The 22,203-nt window shown below is 38.4% G+C and overlaps 4 protein-coding genes across 4 annotated transcripts; 1 reads left to right on the top strand and 3 right to left on the bottom strand.

Annotated features, from left to right (window-relative positions):
* Window positions 1-2,026: 2,026 nt before the first annotated feature.
* On the bottom strand, window positions 2,027-12,016 carry LOC124413173 (peroxidase-like). Its single transcript, XM_046893566.1, has 8 exons — window positions 11,743-12,016; window positions 9,870-10,677; window positions 7,931-8,358; window positions 6,636-6,889; window positions 5,416-5,665; window positions 4,124-4,242; window positions 3,847-4,006; window positions 2,027-2,247 (listed from the first exon to the last, which is right to left on the bottom strand). The coding sequence occupies exons 1-8, from the start codon at window positions 11,781-11,783 to the stop codon at window positions 2,169-2,171; spliced, it is 2,139 nt and encodes a 712-aa protein (XP_046749522.1). The 5' UTR covers window positions 11,784-12,016; the 3' UTR covers window positions 2,027-2,168.
* Window positions 12,017-14,081: 2,065 nt separating this feature from the next.
* On the bottom strand, window positions 14,082-17,951 carry LOC124413162 (U4/U6 small nuclear ribonucleoprotein Prp3). Its single transcript, XM_046893552.1, has 5 exons — window positions 17,546-17,951; window positions 17,109-17,320; window positions 15,355-16,141; window positions 14,644-15,001; window positions 14,082-14,565 (listed from the first exon to the last, which is right to left on the bottom strand). Exons 1-5 carry the CDS (start codon window positions 17,691-17,693, stop codon window positions 14,166-14,168), a joined length of 1,905 nt encoding a protein of 634 aa, XP_046749508.1. The 5' UTR covers window positions 17,694-17,951; the 3' UTR covers window positions 14,082-14,165.
* A 720-nt stretch (window positions 17,952-18,671) lies between these two features.
* Window positions 18,672-20,490, top strand: LOC124413298 (EP300-interacting inhibitor of differentiation 3). Its single transcript, XM_046893803.1, has 7 exons — window positions 18,672-18,947; window positions 19,063-19,155; window positions 19,317-19,447; window positions 19,528-19,642; window positions 19,748-20,041; window positions 20,147-20,265; window positions 20,341-20,490. Exons 1-7 carry the CDS (start codon window positions 18,848-18,850, stop codon window positions 20,404-20,406), a joined length of 918 nt encoding a protein of 305 aa, XP_046749759.1. The 5' UTR covers window positions 18,672-18,847; the 3' UTR covers window positions 20,407-20,490.
* A 164-nt stretch (window positions 20,491-20,654) lies between these two features.
* Window positions 20,655-22,203, bottom strand: LOC124413297 (cell growth-regulating nucleolar protein). The gene is made up of 2 exons (XM_046893802.1): window positions 21,968-22,203; window positions 20,655-21,844 (listed from the first exon to the last, which is right to left on the bottom strand). Exons 1-2 carry the CDS (start codon window positions 22,090-22,092, stop codon window positions 20,845-20,847), a joined length of 1,125 nt encoding a protein of 374 aa, XP_046749758.1. The 5' UTR covers window positions 22,093-22,203; the 3' UTR covers window positions 20,655-20,844.

Here is a 22,203-nt window from a genome sequence, read left to right as displayed (position 1 = left end):
TACCAGGAGAGCGATGACTAAACGCCGCATCATGATTATTATTGACTTGTTGTGACCGTTATTGTGACTATGCACCGCGTCTTTAACCTCACAGATCGTCAAAGGGGCGAACACCCCGTCTTGTTTGAAAATTCTGCAAAACTGCGCATGCAATAGTAGTTTTCGCGACTTTCTGAGGGTCCCTGTAACACAGCTTCCGCTCTTGTTTTATGAAACGCCACACAGTTGTCAGAATTCCAGAAGTTCGTTTGATTTTGCATCTGGTTTGTACAAATTCGTCATTGTGACGGGATGCTGGCGACCCTTCCGGCGGATCGCGTACCGGGATTAACAGGATTGTAGAAGGGGTATAACCACTGTCCTCTAAAAAATAAAAATCATGTCACTCATACAGGATCATTGGTGAATTTATTGGTAACAACATATCTATTACGTACCAAGTAAGTATAATAGCGTCTTCCTCTTCGCCTCGCTTTGCCTCAAGTCCGCTGAAAATTGTTTAACCTCACTGTATTGCCAAACATAACAATCATTGTTGCTTCCAGGACAAATACGGATATCCCGTATCATGCATGTACTCCGGGTCACACACCTAAAAAGTATTGATTCATATTTCATATTTCACATCATATTTCACATCACATAGAAATTTCAGTTTGCAATTTCTTAGCCAGATAAAATATTATTGAAAACATGTCACGTACAACCCGCACATTCACGACGTGAAACCCCTTATAATCATAAAAAGCTTCTTTATCCTTACTGGCCTTATGAAGTTAACTAGTAGGCAATCAATAACTCCAAGTAGGCCAGGAATTCTAATTTTTTCTAAAAACCTACGCATAGACAAAATACGTGAGTGATATAAGAATATGCATAACATGAATAATTATTATTTCTGTAATTTATTCACATTTCTTTTGTATTAAAAAATTTTATGGAGTTTAACTTTTTAAATAAACGTTTTTCAACCACCACGTTAGACTTCTGATAATTTATACGTTTACCTTAAATTCTTTTGATACAGCTTTGACGGTAATACTTACGCCGTTGTTGCGTTAAAAATTTCTCTCTGCATTTCGTGGGTTTATTTCGCATCCAAATTAACCACTCTAGGACTCAAAAAACAAAAAACTAGGTTTTCTAAAGAAGGTAGTAGTTTTTGCTCGTGTGGCGGAACCAGCGCAACGCCACTGCGGGGATAAGCCATTTGCAGATTGGCAACAATACAACCATTTTTAATCTTCTTCTCTCCCTTTTTACCGCTGCAAGTGTAGCACGTTTTGATTGTTACTTACCTATGTCAAACAATAATAAATATTAAAAGAAAGTGAAGCCGCACCAGATTATTTGTTACTAATCCTCAAAGGAAAGGCTACACTCGTTCTACGCATTTCGCCATGTATTGGCTTCTCACTGTATTACGGCGACAAAAGTAAAAACTTTACAGAATAAGGCCCGCCTGGTTGATACAGTCTCGTTGATTGACGGTAGTCGTGAAGGTACTTCGGAGCTGAGGTGGCAGAGACCCAGGTACTCCGGCTGAGGCGTTGAGGAACCTGCCCGGAGGAAGACACTAGGAAAATATTCCAGCGTGCCCATGTCCCCAGTTGAATGCGGAAAGTTAGGCATTGTTGGTGTTCTCCTTGCAGCTTGTGCCATGTTCTGGTGATTGCTTTGCCTCGAGTCGCTCGCTCAGGAGGACATAGGAACAGATATTTACTAACAAAAGGATGAGGAAATATTCTAGGTTATTCTAATTTCGCCCATATCGTATGCAGGACTTCTCGTCACTACTGATATTATTAATATGAATTGAGGTGGAGGCGACGGTCCATAACTTGCGTTGTAAACGTACCGTTACAATTAGAAATTCCAAACAGTACACCCAGCTTCGTCATATTTTGTTGCAAGTTTTACTTAATGCGAATTGAAGCTAAACAATTTATAGTGATTGAAATAACTTATAGTTGTAAAGGATAAAATCAGATTTTATTAACGCATCTTACTCAACGAGGGTACTACAAAAAAACTGAAAAATTATTTATTTAACATAAAGCTATTGCTTTGATGCAACTCATGTCTGTACAGAATCACTTTGTCTCGTCAATGCGGATATTCCGTGGCATGCACGGAAGTATACATTGCAGTGTTTGCATAGGAATAAGTCAAGTTGTTCCTGTTAATCTCTCCTTCCAAGGTGTTAAGTCCAAGGTAGTCAGCGTTGAGCAGTTGGAAATTGGGTTTCTGTAGGGTGAAGATGAACTCATTTAAAAGGTGTTTGATTTCAAATATACGTATATGATTTAGTCTAGTCAAATTATATAGGGATTGGGTTGGGTGTTGGCTTACCACACTTGGGGACCAAGCGCTTCTTATGTAAAAAAATGCGCTGATTTTGAAAATCCTAGTCCCCGTGGGCGCAAAGTGGCGGAACATATTGTTAAAAATCAAAAACTGAAAAATTAGTATAGCTCTTACAAATATTATCGTTTCTACTAATAGAAACAATTACAATATACTGTACTGTACTACAATTTCCTGTAATATCTTGTAAACTGTGTTGAATTTAGGATAACGATTATGTTCATTGCATTACTTGACTCAAAACATTCAAATTTAAAAAAAAAAGTCATGCATTTTGGTCTAATAGAAGCCGAGAAATTCGCAATGAAAAAGCGCGCCGAGAACATTTATTTTGCAAAGACGGCTTCGCTCTTCCCCCACCACCGCCGCGCACGCTGCACGGGAGCCGCGCACGCTGCAATTTCGCGCGACGGCGTTCACTCTCTCTTGCATTCTAAATGCAAATTCGTATTATAATATTTTCAACAACTTGCACGTGGATAGAAGTTGGTTCATCAAACCGATCGGCGTTCTGCAGATTGTGCTAGCATTTATAGTTGCCTCAAAAACGAGCTCTAAAGTTAAAGACCATTATCTCGGGATCTACCCATTGGATTTCGACGTTTTTTTTGGGAAATTGTACGTCTTTAAAACAGCTTTCTAACCGTGTACTATAAGGTAACACTTGATAGTATAGGTTGAAAGTTATTCCATTTATTATTGGGAAAAAAAGTGATTTTTTTTTTTCAAAAATTCTGTAGGCCGTCAAATTGGAAAAAAAAATTAAAAAACCATTGGAAATTGTTATTGGGGGTGTCTAATATGGGTAAAAAAATCGAGACCAGTGTGGGTGTTATAGCAAATGCTACAGAAGGCATTACTTTTTTTTTTTTGTTGCTTAATTATGCAATAACTATTCTACCCACAGGGATCGGGTTTAACTCACTGTTTTGCAACCAAAAGAGGTAATTGATTACCGATCATCAAAGAGGTTGGATGAATTTTAAGGGGGGATAATGAGTACTCAATTTTGCAAATTTCTTTTTTCGTATTTTGCATTAAAAAAAATCAAATTTTGAAAATTAACATTCGAGACCAAGTGCGTCTTGTGGAAAATATAATTCTCAGCAAATTGACCTCTGTACATTTTTTGCCTAAGAGCCATACTTTCCGAGATATTCGACGATGAATGCGAAAAAATGCGACTTTATTTGGTAATTTTTCAGTTTTTGATTTTTAACAATATGTTCCGCCACTTTGCGCCCACGGGGACTAGGATTTTCGAAATGAGCGCATTTTTTTTACATAAAAAGCGCTTGGTCCCCAAGTGTGGTAAGCCAACAACAAGATCGGCCTATTATTAGAGCTAATTTGACTGGACTAATTTCACTGCTCGGAATTATAAGATGTGATTAAGATAGTGGGTGAGTTCATTGCATGACTAGGGAGTAACATAAATGGCAGGAGCGCGATCATTGATGGATGAATACGAAAACTTACAAAAAAGAATCGCTCAAAATAAAGGATCTTGGCTGCACTTGTTCGAGATGGTCCCCGTTGTTGCACAGTAACATTGCCATGGAGCTCTTGCGTATTTCTTTTAGCTGTTCCAACGTAAAAGCTCCCGGTGTATTCCCGTTCTCGTACCAATATCTGTCACCTGCGGCCATAGGGCGTAAAGGTAAGTTTAAAACATGTTAACAGTAAGTGAATACTTAATACTCCCATTAGGTATTCAAGTTAGCAGCCCCTTTTAAAATACAAGCAGAGATCTTACCGAGGCGGATATTTCTGAATGTGCGTCCGAGTAGACACGAAAACGTCGGACCTATTATGGATCCCCCAATGGGAGCCTCTGCGAAAGCCCCGGTAACGAGGTCGACATCCTTGACACTCCTACAGTAGAAATTCAAAACATAAGAGTCGATCCCGAGTAATCGATAAGTACTTTCATTCGTAGAAGTAGGATAATATTTCATAATATAGTTAACATCAGAGTTCACAGTATGTTTTATTTGAATAAAAACAATAGTTATTAGTGCAGCTTTTAGATCAAGTAATTCTGCAGGCTCGGTGAACAATATTTTGATTTGGATATTGGAAAAATATAGATTCAATTCACAATCTATAGCGACTGCTTTTCAATAATGTGCTTCAAATTGGAACCGCTGCTTCAGATGTACACACTATACGCAACAGTTCCATCAGTCCCAGCTACGCACAAACTTGAAGCTGTTGCAATATTAAAATGTATATCAAATATTACACTGACACAACTTTCCCTATATCTTTATTTTACGAGATCACATTTCGTTGTAACATATTGAATATCAATTTTTTCCCCAACGTTTGCAATATATTATTCTGTCTGACACGCCAATGTAACATGAATGGGTACGTCGACGTTGTTCACTGCGAAATACACTCGTTATATGTATAATGTATGTACATGACAATTTTAAATGTGGCACATGTATCACACTATGTGAGTCAGCGGTGGGATAGTTCCAATTTCTATTTCGTGGTATTCTTTCCTGATGTATGACGTTTTTGGTTGATATTATGTGTAATCAGATCGTGTGATATTGCGAATGCATGGTCTTATCGAGAAATTCCACAGCTTACAGGATTTGCACGTCTCATTGTCAACCGTAATTTATACGTGCAACTACCGTCAAGGTCACTGGTTGTAGTCATATGGAAACAGTAAACGGATTTAGAGAAACGTAAACTATGAAACGATGATGTAAGGCCCGCTAATGCCAAGGACAGGAGAAGTTGATCACGATCGAAACGCTAAATGCATTCTGTTACAGTGTAGATACGTTTATATGAAATACATACCTGTTGGTGCGTATTCATTCGATTTGGAATATTCAGGTTCTGTAACATTCTCACCTTCACATTTACCGTCTGTTGCTATTACCTCGTTCGTGATTTTCATTTTAATGTCAAATAAACAGACTAATAAGATACTCCGCCTACATTTCGACGTTGCATTGCAGGTATTGTGTCATAAAGGGAAAGTCATCAACGCTCGGGGAATTAAATTCTAAAGTTGTTACTTGCCCGTATACGAGGTGTAACCTCCGTATTGCTTCGTCGGATATCGTACCACGGAGATCCGCGAAGGTACTGGCATCGGGCAATCCGCAAAACGTCCTCCACTTTGTATAAGGCGGTAGACCGTGGTCCCTGCCACGTTGAATGAGCTGTGCAGCGAGATCGACCGGATTCTCCGGAGACTTACCATCGTGGAAATATCGCCCAAGAAATATCTCATTGAGTCCAGGTGGCACAGGTTTCCTGGAGTGCCCAACTGTATCGTAACAGAATTTCATTTAGTTGGGTGGCCATAAGTTAATCATACAGACGTATGCATATTCAATTTTATTTTTCAATCCTGTCATTTCTCATCAATGTAACTTCGTATGACACTGACCGTTACAAGCTCCGCAACGCACTGTTCATACGCCAATTTTAGCATGGTACCTCATCAGTATCTGTTTTGGCTAACTCAAATCGTACACAAATGTTTTATCAGATTTGATCACTGTAAAATTTGGTTTTCAAACAATTTGGTAATTAAAAGTTCCGTTCAATATTTACTGCAAAATATGTATGTCTTGTGATTATTGCAATTACTGAATATATGGATCTGTAGTACCAAAAGCTATTAAAGCTCTTCGCACGTCTGACCAAACATTAATCAGTGACCACAAGTGGCACCTTTCACTCGTAAACCTTCTGGAACTACTATGGATCAATTTCTTCGTGTTGCAAGTTACAATCGCTATCCTACTTTGTATAAACCTAAAATCACGTAGTTAATTACCATGTGTGCAGATTTCGGACTCACGATGAATTAGGTAAGAGGAAAACTGATTGATCTCCATAGAAATAATTGTTTTTCGATTGACCTTGAACCGAGTTCACCACGTACGTTCACCCCAATAACGCTGCTCTATGTGAAAAATTTCAAGTCATCATTCGTCAAAATTCCGATTACGATGAAACATGTGAAAGGGTCCCCTAAATATACGAAAAAACATACGAATACCACTAACTGTAAGAGACCTATAGGTATTCAAATCATGTATGATTCTCATGGTATATTTTAATGCGATGATTTTTCTGCCATCCGTGTTAAAGCCTGTACATCGGAATTTCAACCAGCGTCGTCATTCTAAGTTCATGCATATTGATGGCCTTTGATATTTAAAATTTGCAACTATGTAATATGGCTCCAGGATCAATGAACATTTAAATATATTTTTCGTGTGTCTCACCTGTTGCCCCAGCAATCAGTCGATCGATTGCACCAGCTTCGTAAATTTCCTGCGGTGCGTAAAACGAAGAAAGTAAAGATCTTTCGCCAAACTTGACGAACTTTTTCGATCGCGTATCGACTAGATCGATGGTCTTGGGGGTGATGGCGGCAACAAAAAGAAGACCCACGGAAGCAGCTGCATTTGACAATGTCGCATCTGTCTGTGGTTGATATCCCTCGAAAAAACCTTCCACCTCAAGTCGAATATTCCATCTAGACGCGAAATCATGGAAGCAAAATTTTTCAGCAGTCATTGATATACCTATGTAATAGGTAGATGTATACAGGGAAGTTGACGATAAAATGTGGCATTTAAGGAAAAAAAATGATCATGGTTATTCAAATGATATTTTTTCTATTTCTGTTTAATTAAAGTTAACGTAAATAATAGCCTTTTTTAAGTTACAAGGAAAATATGTGTTCTTGAAATACACTATTTTGTGTCTCCTGCGTCAAAGTGGGGCACCTCCAATATAGTAAAAGATCAATAAAACAATTCCCACCAAGCTTTTCATCTGCTTCAAGTGCCGCATTCTGCCCCCCCCCCCCCCCCCCCCCCCCCCGCCTCCATATAATGCTTTAAATTGAGTTCATTTACACAGAACATATTGACAGTATTGTCATAAGATATAGTTTACCAACGACTAGTTGGATTAGGTATGGATAAAGAATCATTCTTTCCGTACCGCCGATAAGGAATCTGTGATTAGATGCAAATTAAAGACGTTTTTGTATTATTAGCTACAATCTTAAATTGCTAAACATACGTACTATAATATAGAAGGCACAAGAGTAGAATACAATGGGACGCCTGGCGCAGCGTGAGACATGCGAAAGATTGTTTAAAATCTTTCATTTATTAGAGACACTGCTCGCTAAGTCCCGAGTAACTATTTTTTTCAATTTATTGTTGGGCAACACAAGCAGTGAGATTTATATTTTCTTCAGCGATATGTAAATAAGAAGAGAAAAATGTTCATGTAACCTGCATGATCATATCGTTTCCGAAGTGCCTCACGCTGCCTTCATCTCCCTGAATTTCATAAAATTGGCTGTGATTAAAAAAATTCGGAAAATTCATTTCTCGCCATCATCCTTTTCAATTAACCTATCAGCACTATTCGTCAATAACGTTTTTTACTTGCGAGTGCTGGTAACGGTTTGTATAAAAATCGCAGCAACATGAAGCACACTTCTACACTTTTTTTCTACATACGGCTACATTTTGAATATACGAATGATTGACGTGCGAACCTGTCAAGCGTAGACTCGCCTAGTACAACTGGCAGGAATTCGTTGTAGGTGATATGCTGTAATTCGGCAATCACGATTCGCCGAGCTTCCTCAAATAACGTGTCATCATTCCAGTGAGCATTAAGGGACTCGAGTCGAGCTGCCACCTTGTTGTGTTCTCGTATAAAGAGAAGGTGTATGAGAGCGAGACCCGGATGTTCGTTGATACGGGCATCGCCACTGAAAAAGCATGGGAACGCCGCGATATCGCTCCGGCAGCTGCCCGGTATTGCAGATGGCATCGGTAAGTTTTTCCTTTGCGTTTTCAGCCGGCCTCCGGCACCTGAACGTAGTACTCTCGTCTTCGAATTGGAACTTCCATAGACCGAAGACAAATCCAAGTACGATGTTGCCTGATTTATTTGCTGTCGTGGCCCTAATCTACAACCCTATATGTGTGGTAATTAAATTAATCAATTTCAGATGGGTTTGTCGTATGTACGACTACAATACTTTGGAAAAATCGTTTTCTATAAATTACTTGCATTCGTGAAATACGTGAATTGCACGGTATGAAACTTATAATCGTACATCGTTACAGAAATATTTTAATACTAGTGTATGCAGAAAAGTATAATCTATGTATGATTATGTGTTTTCATGAATTTTGGGCGAGCTACAAAAAAAGTTCACACTCAGATTCCTGATGATGATATACCTATTCTCTTTCCACATTACACACTTATAGGTGAAGGTAGACTACTTCGTAGCACTAGATAAATCGTACCACCGTGTGAAAAGGGACGCTCTTTTCTCGCGCCAAGTTCATTGGAAATAAATAATAATTCAGCGCGCGAGCTAACGCACCCTCTTTTACCGCGAAGAGAACAGGCCTTTGGCCTTTACGGCGAGAATATTATCACATATGTCTCCGCTCTCACGGTGACTCACGACATCTGACAATTTTATTTATAACGTTATCTCCAAGAGCTTTAATTTAGGCTCTTGCAATGCAATCAGTGCACGGAGAGCTCATTGCAGCTTATACCAATTGTAATATTCCCAACATCGTCGAAATCTTCAGATCAAACAAGAATTGTCGTCAACCGTTGTGGACTTTCAGACTAGATATATGATATACGCCTGAACTGTGTGTATACGTATACGACATATACGCTAAAAATAGCTCCACCCGAGAAGTTTACGACACACGCAATAGAATAAAAACTGTAGAGCTTGGTGGAGTAGCAGGGACATAATGTCAATGCCTAATTGTATATAGGGAGCTTTGATAAAAATATTCCAACTCTTGAACGTGAGTGCAAAAAAATTGATAGCTTTCTTACGCTACAGTTTTGATGAAGGGCTTAACCTTATTGACGTCAGTTTAGAAAAACATGTTATATGTATAATACAGATTGTGACCACTCTGGTACGATATTAGTATATAATAATATAATCAGGTGTGTCATGTATATGTATATCATATAATAATACAATTCGATAACAATATCGAATTTACTTCACCGCCTAACCCGTCATTTGGCATGGTAGTGAAATCCACCGAATTCGTCGTATCGTCCCTAATTCTATATTTGTAGCGTCCATTTATTATTTCTGCGATGAAATATACTTGGCAGTGAGGATTTTGATCCCACTATTCTTTGTGAAGGTAGGATATTGTTTTCAACACTTACATTGAATGAACATTAACATTTTGGTTGTTTCCAAAGTACAAAGTGAATTTCGTCTGAGGTTTCCACTCAAATGTACTTGGCGCGAGGTTCTTGCACCAGAGGTGCTTTTCGGAGGATAGGGCATACAATGCTTGTGCTATACGTATGTACATACATACATCATTTCTTTTAGAGTAACGTGATTCAATATAGCTCACTTTCCCCCTCGTATGGATGTCGTGTGTACTTATATGTACATAAATACAATACACATGGAAATATACCTCGAAGATGTTTCCGGGATCCGGAGCCGACCGTGTATACTCCATACAGTGGGCTGCCGTGTCGTTGCCAGTCTTTATAGGAAAGCACTCGGAATGAAAGTGTTCGTAGCTGACATCGCAGCATTTGAGCTTCGTTCCGTCAGGCAGTTCGACCTTCGGTGTGTGAGACAAGTCGTATGCGATGAATTGACCAAATAACGCTACCAGTGCCATCAAATATGGATGCGGCTGATCCGGTAGACCCGAGTGGACACCCAGTGATACTTCTCGGGCACTTGGGAGATTCGATAACCGGGGAAGCGATACGCCGTCCGCGTACTCAGCCGGCAGAAGTCGGGCATATGACTCGAAAGCAGCACCCCAATTGGAGTGTTTGGGGTTGTTACACCTACCCGATTGGCTTCTGTACTTGATTCTACTCGGAAACGTCGTAGTCTCACAGCTCTCGATTATTTCAGAAAATTCCCCAGAGTTACTGTCGCATAGTCCGAATGCCGCCAGCCCCATTGAAGGTAGGATCGTGACAGCCTCGTTCGGTGTCATATTCATAGCCGCCACTAACATCATCGCAACGGTTTCTGATCGGATTGCCCTGTGCGTAAGATTTCTAATTTCCGGAAGAATCGTATGTGAAGCTCCTAGATACCAAGCGGGTGTACCCTGTGTCAGGTGAATCTTCGAGTTAAGTATGCCAGCCTCCATCTGGTCGTACCGTGCGCTCAAGACGTTGGCGCGCTTACCCAGCTCTTGCACCATACGTAAGGGCAGCAGAGTCCCATGGACAAGCGCAGAAATGGTCAGGACCCAACTGTGAGTGATAGAGAACTGGCGACGTTGAACAAGGTACTGACATTTGGTAGAGTTAGGTTCTTTAGTTCAATATACTAGATACCTATAGTTGCATTTTGTACATATCTATGAGTACCTACACATTCACATACAGCTAAATGAATTATAGTCAGCTTTATCAAATATTCCAAACCCACGGTTTCTCTTCTGCTAATTAGCATCTTCGTCTCTTCTTCTATTCTCTTCTCTTCTCTACATACAAGGTGTTTCATTTTAATCGCCTAGGGTCGATTACCCCAAAACTAAGCAAGATACGAAAAGATGTTTCGTTCAAAATATTTAAGGTTCGAAGGGGGGTAATAACGCATTATGAACGCGTTAGATTTTTTGTAAGTGGAGCCACCAAGGTTCTGTGAAGGTTAACTCGCTTTTTTCGAATGGATCGCGAACAGTTTATTGTTATTTTTTTATTGCCATTTAAAAGGGCATCAGAAAGTACTTACATACATTATCAAAACTGCAAATTCCCTCTACGGATGAAAATGATGGTAATTCGAAAGATATGAAACTTGGATCGGTCGTGATAAATGTAAATTTAGAAGGGATCGAAACTTTTTAATGTTTTGCGTCTTCCAATGCTGACAGTTTGAGATTTATCTATGCGTATGCAGTAACACGTATGTACAATACAGTACGCTTCTCATGAATGCATTAGCGCGTTGAAAACACTGTAAAAAATAGAGAAAATCAGTCAAACGTATAATATAAGTAGTCGTTTTCTGCATATTTTGACTCTTTGAATCGAAAGTTTCAGATTAAGACTGATGCAGCGGGATTTTTTCTCAATTTTTAAGCAAATTCCGTGAAATAACGCTACCAATTTCATTTCTTCGTGCGACTACTTTGCACAGTTTGAGATGGATATGATTATACATTATATTTATAATTAATTAATAAGCTAATAAATAATTCCGAGCACAAGCGGGCTATCCTTACGTTAGACAGTGTCTAGAGGTGAAAAAGGGGAATTTACATACTATACATTACACATGAGTATAATATAGAACGTATACATGATACTTACCGCAACGCCAATCCGATTACCTTGAAATCCAAGTCAATCATCCTATCGACACTTTCGACGAGAAATTTTCATTCGTCTACGGTGTTTTCACAAAGGACGAGGAACAAGATGCCTGGCACACGATTTTCTGATTCAGATTCTTGACTCGCCACAACAACGAACTACCGCACTCCGCTGGCTGCGAGTGTTAGAGAGCAATTGACCGAATCCACCGAACCGAGACACAGGCTTTGATGAGAATGAGGCTAAGGATTGTACAAATTACATTCACCTGCACTATAGACGATGGAACTGAACATAATCCGCTACTATACTCCTGTAAGTTATATGTATCTACGTATACATCATACATATATTGCAGCACAAGTGGTTACGACCGGGACTTTAGTCTGCGGGAGAGTAGGATTCAAGTACAAGAGAAGAGGCGATATACCCCTGTATACGTACGTATGGTATATGTGCGTAGAAGTCCGAGGCAAAGTGGGTCCCTTAAGAAACGAATAACGTTAGACCAATTTTGACATCGCAATTTGTTTTTCTTCGGCCTAAAAATACATTTCAAGCGATATCGATATTTTGTTAAATCTCATTCCTTTCTACAGTGGGTCCACTTTGCCCGATGGGGCCCGCACTTCGATTGGCTCTCCCTGCATACACCAGGAAGGATGAGGAGACAGGATGAGTCACACCGCGATAAATGTATACCCAATGGAGTTCGACAGGGTTTCGGACTGCTAAACTTGACCACTTGTCGGTCACTATCATACGAGGTGGTTTTTACGAACGAAATTCAGATCCCACACTATTGTCCATTTTGCATAAAAATTGGTCGCTACGGTTACCGTGAACGTTATTATTAATTGGAAGTACCCAGGCTCGTTTACCAGAAGGCACGTAAACCGTGTGGACACTCAGAATTAGTCGTGAACTTCAATGTTCCGTTGGCCGTAGCGCTTTCGTGGGCTGTCAACGGTGAAACGTTTGCGCTTAGATTCGAGTAGTGCTTCAGTAGTCGAACATATCTTAGAAATTTATTTAAAAAAAATAAATGAAATGACAATATATTGAAACGAGGTTCGGGTTGTTGTTGCTGTTGTTTTTCGCGGATTAGGGACTGGTTTGTATTAGATGGGCTTTTTGGCGATCCCGCAATGCTTGGCAAGATCGGAATCTTTGTAAAACAAAAAATCTCCGGAAAACCAAACATCTTTGAAAAATTCGAAACGTGGGTAACCTAACTTACCTCATATTTGTAATACGATTGGACAGGTACTAAATACTACGTACTAATAGTAAATAGTAATATCTAAATGGCATGAATATTTTTAGTAAAAATAATATCACCTTTCATCGGGCGAACCGGGAATCCGGATAATTTAAAAAAAAACCTAATTTCAGGAACCCTGATGTTTTCAGGAATTCCGACATTTTCATAAATCCCGAAGGTTCCGGAAATTCCGAGAACCCAACTCGAAACCAATACATTTTTCCCGACGCGACCCGACCCGAAGAATTCTGGTACCTGCACAGCTCTAATTACAGTTACTATTGTAAATAACTCACCATTGTATTATTGTTGTCATTAATATGAGTTGTATATCATCAATTTCATTGGAACTATCTTTCTTATAATTCATACATGCTTACGACACATTCAGAATATTACTCGTGTGTAAGATCTATCACAGTGTTCCTCTTTGGCGATAAGATCAATGTATGTGTATATGCATAATAGTGAATGTCACGCACCTTTTAGATTGGAAATCATTGAACAGTATGTAGTTTGAGTGAAAAAACAATGTTTTAAAATTAGAGAGTTAATATATTGTTTTTTTCGTAAAATGTATGTCACACATGCTACAAAACGGTTTAGAAATCTCAATCGGTCTGTACGTATCGTTTTGTCCGTAAAATATAAAATTCGGAAGGCTTTAGAAGAAGTATTTCACTTCCGATTTTTTGATAGTTGAATTTTACCCAAAAACTGCCCCCACAAATAGATCTTTCAAATAGAAGGCTGGGGATCCCCTTAGGCGTTGTCTCATCACTCCCTGGAGGGTTACTAATTACATGGGCTCTAAGCGTCCAAGATCTTGCAACTACGTCATTTCATGGCTATTCTTGCATGTCATGACTACTAAGATACTTACAGAGGGATCGAAACTATAGATGTACTGAAATTCAATCCAAGCGACGAAAGCAGATGTTTAACAAGTGATCCATAGCTCCATTATTACAAACAGAAACAATCGTCCTTCAGTCTATCCATTGACTGATTGTGAGTAGATATTGAATTAGTTTAACAACCTCCAACTTTACACAAAATACGTAAAACTATCTGAATTTGATTATTTATCATTTATTTCTCTCCAAGAATTCTACGATTCATTATTTGTAATATCTTTTCATTACCACATTAGGTTTTAGGAACGTGCATCATCTGTATTGTCCAGTACCGCACCACTATATGCCAGATCCCAATAGTGTTCAACCTGATGTTTTTTGAAGTGTTCCCTTGCCATTTTTTCGATTGGGCACACCTTGAATTTTATCTCACCAAAGTGACGCTGTTTGCTTGTACCCTCCCAAACCAAGACACATCTATTAGGCACCTCGTTTCCATCATTATCTTTGACGATATCCTCTTCCCATTTTATTCGCCGTACCATCAAACGTTTATACTTGCTCAGTTGTTTAGCTCCACCCTCAACTACAACTACATTGCAGTCGCGAAACAACATCACACATCCGGTCAAGTATAATTGTTTGGCATTTGTTTCCACTTTGAACTTCTTCGACGCATTATTAACTAGATCTCGTATCCTAAAATAGTTCATTTAAATATAATTCTATGAACATGGTCATCCCCATGGGGAGGGTATATATCAAACAATGGATTACCTGTAAACTGCTACGTGTACACCAAGGGTGGTATCCTCCTTTAGCTTACGAGCTTTTTTCTCGCGTCGTTGTTCCGCAGTAAGCCTCCGTGCCGCATTTGCATCCTCATGAGCCTTCAATCTCTTCGCCATCTGCTGACGGACATGAGCCTCAATTTTTGTAGGATCCTGTACAGCTTCTGTACCCAAGACACGCATTAAATTAGAGATCCTTAGCTTTGGCTCAGGCGGTGGTTCCAAACCCAGACGGATCTTCTCCTGTTCCTCTTTCCATGCTTCTCGTCGGTTCTGCCGTCGTAATTTTTTACGCTCCTTCTTTGTAAGAAATACTGGCATGTAGATCGGCTTGAGAGGATCAGCTATAAGCAGAAGGAAAATGGATCGAAGAGCGTTAAAAGTGTTTCTTCAACCTGGTATAGACGCGTTGTCGTGCTTAGCAAGTACTAAGACCTCGTACAGGTAGCAAAAAAAATGAATAAGTAATATTAATATACAAGCAAGTAATTCTTGAGCAAGTGAAAGCTCTGTAGTTACAAACATACATGACAAATATGGTTGTTGCCATGTATTCGTATTTCTCTGATGATACTTATTTAAGGTACTATGGGCTATAACACTTTTCTTTCGAGGATTTCAATTTTCGTATCGCAACCAGACAAGTGGTGAAAGTACTATTTCAAACAATCTAATCGTCGAGTGTTTTATAACTTACTTGGAGGCCGCATTTGCGTTGGATGTTCAACCAAGTTTGTAATAGCGGAAATCTTGACTGGCATTTGTTCTTTGTCACCTGCGTAACATCCGGTAATAATAACCGAATCCCACCACTCGACATTGGGTACATCTTCGTTCAAGGCTTCAGTTTTGGGGGCAATCAGTGCAAGTTTTGTCGCCGAACTAATACCGGTTTTTCTGGCAATTTGTGATATTTCATTTTGCAGTTTTTCCAACTGGGCTTTCATACGTATTCTGTCCGCCAGTTGTTGAAACTTCCCAGGCTCATGGAACTTTAAGGCTCGTTTATTTCTTTGGGCTGGCTTTGCACCGATCCGATTGTCGAAAAAATGTGTATCCTGCATCTCCTCTGGTCCCTTAGAATCCTGCAGCTGTGCTTTGAATTCTTCTCGTTTCTTTGCTCGAATATTGGCTTTTAGCGTAGGAACGACCTGGGTGAGTTGAACCTCTTTTCCCGTAATATCAACTGTTCTTCCAGATTCATCCAGTATCAAGGGTGTTGGCTTATCAGGGACTGGCAGGCTTCCCAATAATCCCGAACTGAGTTTGTTCCTAATTTGAGCCTGAAGTGCAGCAATCTTCCGAGCTTTGTCAGAATCATTTTTACTCAACAGTCCCTGATTGTACATACTCCCTACGGACGGCATGGGTTCGCGAGCTCGGAACAAGGGTCGTACTGGCGGCATATCATCTTGCCGTATTGCCTTTAACGCTCGTTTACGCTCCTCAATCTCTCTTTGAGCATTCAACATCATTTGTTTTATCTATGAAGAAAAAATGGTAGAGGAAGAAGATAAGGAGATAAAATTCTTAACCGAATATTAATGAATGTTAATCGCACGCAGAGAAAAGAGTCAGCAAATCAACCGAATCGATTTAGTTGAATAAAAATTGTTGCTTCAATCATTATTTTGTGAAAATTTATACACCTTAGTCAACATTATAAATTCCGTCAGGTCAAATCGAACAAACAAGTTAGTTGAACTACGTGGTTCATTTGAATGAAAAGTTGATAGGTCCGAAAAATATTTAGTAGCGTCAACTCAATGATCTGGTTGAAGAAGGGGATACCTACACTTGAATGTGTGCAATAGCTTCGACTAAATATCTTTTTTGTCGTCAAAGAATTCAGTACTCTGCGGAATCAAATTTAATCAAATTTAATGATTGAAACACTACACTGATCTAATGTTTAGTTGCTTGTATGTACACCTCCCAAGGTGGATTCTGACACCTTCAAGGCCAGTGGTGTCATCTGCTACGCAGGTTGAATAGATGGTAGCAGATGACACCGGTGGTCTTGAATCAGTCAGAATCCACTTCTCTATGCGTACCTAGCTGGGATTTTTTCAACTGAATATTCAGTAGCGTTGACTGAAATTTTTTGAAGCCAACAGACCATGGTACTGCATTGCTTAAACATTTGTTGGATCCAAAAGTTGGGTATTTAGATTAACAAAATTACTTTCATATCAACTATATAATACAGGTCATTCACCTTAATACTCCATTGACTGTACACCCTCATATTTATGTTAAATAATAATAAAGTCACAAGAAGTATTTCTCATTTAGTTCATGCAACTTATAAATTGTTGTAACCAAATATTCGTTTTGCCGCCTCTAAGTGACACATTTAGTTGACCAAAACAGTTTTATTTTTTTTTCATTCAATAAATTTCTTTCTCTCAGTGCAAGTACTCAACAGTGAATGCATAAACGTAAATGTACCTTGTCAGCGGACAACTGTGCTTCTGTAGGTTTTTCATTCATGAATTCTTCTTCTTTTGTTTTCGGTTTCTTTGCATCTCTGTCTTTATCCTTGTCATCGATATGGGGACGTTTCTTAGTCTTTTGGCTAGCTTTAGTGTCATCGTAAATTGAAAATATTTTTTCCATCAACTTGGTAGCCTTCTTTTCTTCCAAGAGTGCCGAAAGTTTGTCTAAAAAATAATTTATCACACACTACATATACAGGTTCTAAAAAAATGTTTTTAAATGCTCTCAGAAGATGAGTATTTAACTCAAGTAAATTAACTAAATGCTAGGTAGTAGCGTTTCATTGAAAGTTTCAGATTACTGAGTAAAAAGGATGGATGAATAAATGAAACAGTTTAATAGTTGTAATTGTAGATCATTCCCAATGTCAGTGATATAGAGAAACTTACCAGCAGTTTTACGCTTGTCGTAACCAGAAGTAATACAGTTCATAGCAGTAGTAACGATTGAAGGCTCGCCAAAACCCAGAAACTTATGTACTGCCTTCTCTATTTGAGGCTTCATATCATCTATCTCTTTGCGGGTTAGATAAGCCATTTTAATAAGTCGTGCAACTGGAATGTGGAGAAGTTATAGCAAGAAATCAATTGGAAAATCGCAAACAAATACTCGTTCAACCCCAAAGAGAAGATTTGGACGACGTTGTATTATATCATTCAGCCGACACTCGAGTAATGGAAACCACAATGGAAACCGTAAAGTAGGGTGAACCGACAAATACAATTCATACACACAGAATACTTCATACGAGTCTTGACCGTGACAGAACCTCCTTAGACCCCATAGGTTAGAACCGAAGGCTGGAACCAGCCATGTTTATACTGATTTATACCACGTTTGTTCCACGGGTTATACTATGGAGACTAGAGTAAAGGAGTACCAGCTCTGTACATTTAATCCGACATCAAAAATCCGTACAACAAAGCTTGCGCTGGCTGACGCTGAACATCAACTTTGCACCCGACACCAATAAGTCCCGTAGCATAGCATACCGACGTAGTTGTAATTTAGAATAAGGAGAAGAAATGTTGTTGTGAGGTAATGCTTGAGGAGAAGGATTCACACCCCTACTGTTACCAATCTGAATAAATACGAGCACCCAGCGTTCATTCGCTCTCTTGGTTTTTATCTGCAGTAGGTACTTGTTCTCGGTAGATCCTCACGATAAAATCGTCTAGCACTTGCATTCCAACGACAAATCTCTGCCCGATTCTTTAACAAATCTTATAGCATTGTACTAGAATTATTATTCCTAGTTTTGTCTTTAATCGAAATATATTCCAACTAAAACGAATTCCAGTCACAAACTTGGGGAATTTTCGTGGAGTGCCGCTCGACGTCACACTCAGTGCAACCAGGGGAAAAAGCTATTCAATCAATATTTGAGCGACCCAAACCACTGATCGTAAGTCTAATTCCTAATTTGTCCGGAATTGACGTTAGAACGTCACATTGGCAATAATCGGCTTGCTGTGCGCCCACTTCTGGCGACTCGCGACACTATTTATCTGGCAACCGGCCGATCGGATTTTACGCAACGTCCAAAGAGAAACATATGCATTTTTCGTATTCTGGATTTCGGAGCGCCGTTCGAGATGAAATAGGTTTTTGACACTCATTGTCGAGGTGCATGGTCTGTTATCGCGCGGTTAAATCTGCTTCGAAGTGGTTGGTAAAAAATTGTGTTTATAATGTCAGACAACGAAAATAACGTATCCGTGGAATCATCTCACTCTCCACAAAAGCGGAAAGCATTTTACCGGAAATATTTGGGAAGAACTAAAGTTCTCCGTAAGTTCTTATCAGTTTGAAATTCAGGTGTTTACTACGATGTAATTCATCCTAGTATGGTTTTGATGTTGTGACTAACCATATTTTTATATATATTTGGCTATTTTCGTTCCAGAGGAAAATGTATCCAAAAACACGATTAAAACGTTACGTACCATAATGGCTGATACAGATATTATAAACGAAGATGAGGAAACTCTAGAAAAAGGTATATTTTAAAGCAAAGAACTTTGGTATTTTTCCATAAATGTTTTTTATCCAACTTTTATAATTTTGTAGAACTCACGCCCTTATACTGACGTGGAATTTCAAAAGTAAATGATCCTCTATACTGCTTCTTTAAAAGTAATATATTTATTGTTTGTTCAGCTAATTACACTGACGAAATTCTGCTAGATTCAGAAGTCATGTATGTATCCTCAGATGTGATGAAACGTTGTACAGAAACTTTGAACAAAGACATGAGCCCATATGACCACACTGAATTTGCTGAGAAAATTGTTCGTACACATTGAATTTTAAATAAAAAAAAAAAAATTAAATTCGCAATGGTTACCAATTTCAAGGTTTTACCTTCTAGTTATCTTACGTGCAGCTGCGCCCAGATACCATCTTAGAGGAACCGCACTGGCCGATTTTGGCTGATGAAATGCTGAAGTGTTTGAACGTTATTCCACATTATTCGTATCTTTTAGGTTTGTTCATTCGTCCACGTGCTCCAATTTGTCAAAATCTATACAATGCAATCCCTACCCTCCCAAACACAGGGCTATTTTCTAATTCTGTTCTTATATGTGTAGGAACCTTGAAGCCATTAGAAAAGAAGCAAATCGCAAAGAGAAAGCAAGGACCAAGAGATATCCAGGTAGCTACTAAAAGACCTGAGAATGTTCAAGCTGTCGATAAAGTTGAACACGGAGTAGAAGAAACAGTACGGAAAATAAAAGCTCTTGTGTCTCATCATTACAAAATAAATGAGAAGCCACTTGATTTCTTCAAACTTATTCTCAATCCCTTTGACTTTGGTCGAACTGTGGAAAACATGTTACATGTTTCATTCTTAATCAGAGATGGATTATTACAATTAACGAAAGGTTATACAGTTATCTTTACTCTTTCCCAATATACCACACCATGTATTATAATCATTTAGAAATAATTTTACTCAAACAAATACCCATTCACACATCACTGAACAGATAAGAGGGGAAAATTGGTCGTGCAGCCAAGTAGCAAAGAAGCATGTGCTAACGCAAAACGAAAAGGAAATGATTCACATGTTCAGAACGTGATGTCAATAAACGCAAAGCAGTGGCAAGTGAGTAAAAAGTATGATCAAATGAAGATTATATAACTAAAAGTTTGTGCAACAATGTTTCACACTTTGTTTTAGATTCTGAAAGAAATATATCGACTGGATGGGGCCATGATTAATTTCACAACTTCTGTTCATTTGTAAATTTCCCCCGCACAAGACTGATTCAAAAATCACACTAATATAACAATCCTCCTTTTGAACAATAAACATATATTTTATTTTTCACATGTTTAATTTTTTTCGTTCTTATGATTTCTTACTTGCACCTAATTATCCTATATCTGCAGTACTGTCAATTTTGGAGAGATATACCAGCTTAAGCATGTTTTATTAAAATTTTAGGGAGAATTTGTTAGAGACTATCCATGTATCACCTAAGATATTTATAGGAGTGGGTGGACCAGTTTTTCATTATTTATTATTTGGCAGAAGGGGAACGTTTATAAAAATGTAAATTTACCACCGCATGCAACTTAACAAATAACGCAAGTAGGTAATATTGTATGAATGATGATAGATCAATATTCCCTTATTTTTATTGTTGTTTTTCTTCTTTACATGATGTTGTCTGTTTAGATATCACTTTGCCAACTTAACTTTTCCATCTTCAATAACAATCTGCGTCATTCTATTAATTTTTCTATCAAACTTAGTAGCAGGATTTCCGTTCAGTACTGCAACTTTACTATACGTTTGATATTGTCGTAAGACATTTTTCCTCAATTTCCTCAAAGAAATTTCCTTTTTAGAGTGGAGTACCTCCAATATAGCATCACTCCAGTTAAATTTCTTAACTACAATTTCATTATTATTGGAAATATTTTTACAATAGTTCTGACTCATTACAGTTATTAAATTAGTACTTTCTAATTCATCACCTATAAGTTTTTTAGATTTCTTACTTCCAACACAGTTTTCTTCCATACCTATTGAAGAAGATAAATTTTGCTCGAAATTTTCATAGTTCCTGTTGTTAGTGTGAAAATTTTCCTCCTTCTGACATTGCATTTCTTTAGACATTTTCCGCTTCAGCAATTTTTTTGATTTATTGCTCATACTACCATCAGTTGTCTGTAAGCTGATTTCACAACTCTCTGATTTCCCACTGTATTCGATATTAGGATCTGCTCTTTTATATTCGTTGGTTATATTCTCGTTGTTTTCATTTTCCAATATATCTGTCTGAATCGAAGGTATCACTCCATTATCTTGAGCGAGAGAACAAACATTAGTATTTGTAGTAGCTTTATTTGCTGAAGTTTTCTTAAAAGCTTCTTCCATTTTAGTCCATATACTTTCAAGAACTGTCAAGTCAACTCGACCAGCTAACATGCTTTTCATAAAATTGAAAAACTTTGCTTTCTTTCTTGGCACATTGTCATGATTGGATAACACATTAAGAATGTTCCTTTCGGCAATTGATAGGTTTTCTGAATTTTCAATGACAGCATGTACTACTGCAATCCAATCTTGTTGTTTTTGCTCTCCTTTGTTTTTGCTCGGCCGGGGGACAAAGTCTTTTCCACCATAACGCTGCGCCTCCGTTATGCATTTGGTGTGTTTGGCATACTCTTGTCCCCTATACATGAAATCATACATCATCTAGCACACAGTTTATACAAAATATAATACAAATTTTTCATATTGCCAATTGTATTGTAGTTTTTTATTTTTAAATCAAATTAACCCAACTAGACCATACCGAAAATCTTGGAAACAATCCATGCAGCTGACTGAAATGGAATTTCTGCACTTGAATTGAAAGTGTTTTTCAACTTTGGGCTTCTTTATTGCCTCGCCACAGTGAGTACACGTGAAAAATACCATTCTTATGGATAAACTGTATTCACGTTACCGAAGACCAAGTTTTTTTCTTGAATTCGCTCTGTCGGGATTTTATCAGACTGGCAACTGTTGACAGCATGAAAGTAAACTAAC

Source organism: Diprion similis, chromosome 12 (genome assembly GCF_021155765.1).
Source record: "Diprion similis isolate iyDipSimi1 chromosome 12, iyDipSimi1.1, whole genome shotgun sequence".
NCBI lineage: Eukaryota > Metazoa > Arthropoda > Insecta > Hymenoptera > Diprionidae > Diprion > Diprion similis.
This window is presented reverse-complemented; position numbering and strand designations above follow the sequence as displayed.

Excerpts from the sequence above, each read along its gene's own strand:
- LOC124413173 (XM_046893566.1), bottom strand. The coding sequence starts at position 11,783 with ATGATTGACTTGGATTTCAAGGTAATCGGATTGGCGTTGCG. Across the intron at positions 4,007-4,123 it reads ATTCAGAAATATCCGCCTCG|GTGACAGATATTGGTACGAG; the intron begins GTAAGATCTCTG and ends CTATGGCCGCAG. Across the intron at positions 2,248-3,846 it reads ATTTTGAGCGATTCTTTTTT|AAACCCAATTTCCAACTGCT; the intron begins GTAAGTTTTCGT and ends TTCACCCTACAG.
- LOC124413162 (XM_046893552.1), bottom strand. The coding sequence starts at position 17,693 with ATGGCTTATCTAACCCGCAAAGAGATAGATGATATGAAGCCTCAAATA. Across the intron at positions 17,321-17,545 it reads CGACAAGCGTAAAACTGCTG|ACAAACTTTCGGCACTCTTG; the intron begins GTAAGTTTCTCT and ends ATTATTTTTTAG. Across the intron at positions 16,142-17,108 it reads CACAGTTGTCCGCTGACAAG|ATAAAACAAATGATGTTGAA; the intron begins GTACATTTACGT and ends TTTTCTTCATAG.
- LOC124413298 (XM_046893803.1), top strand. The coding sequence starts at position 18,848 with ATGTCAGACAACGAAAATAACGTATCCGTGGAATCATCTCACTCTCCA. Across the intron at positions 19,156-19,316 it reads TGAGGAAACTCTAGAAAAAG|CTAATTACACTGACGAAATT; the intron begins GTATATTTTAAA and ends TTGTTTGTTCAG. Across the intron at positions 20,042-20,146 it reads ATTATTACAATTAACGAAAG|ATAAGAGGGGAAAATTGGTC; the intron begins GTTATACAGTTA and ends ATCACTGAACAG.
- LOC124413297 (XM_046893802.1), bottom strand. The coding sequence starts at position 22,092 with ATGGTATTTTTCACGTGTACTCACTGTGGCGAGGCAATAAAGAAGCCC. Across the intron at positions 21,845-21,967 it reads GATTGTTTCCAAGATTTTCG|GGGACAAGAGTATGCCAAAC; the intron begins GTATGGTCTAGT and ends TTTCATGTATAG.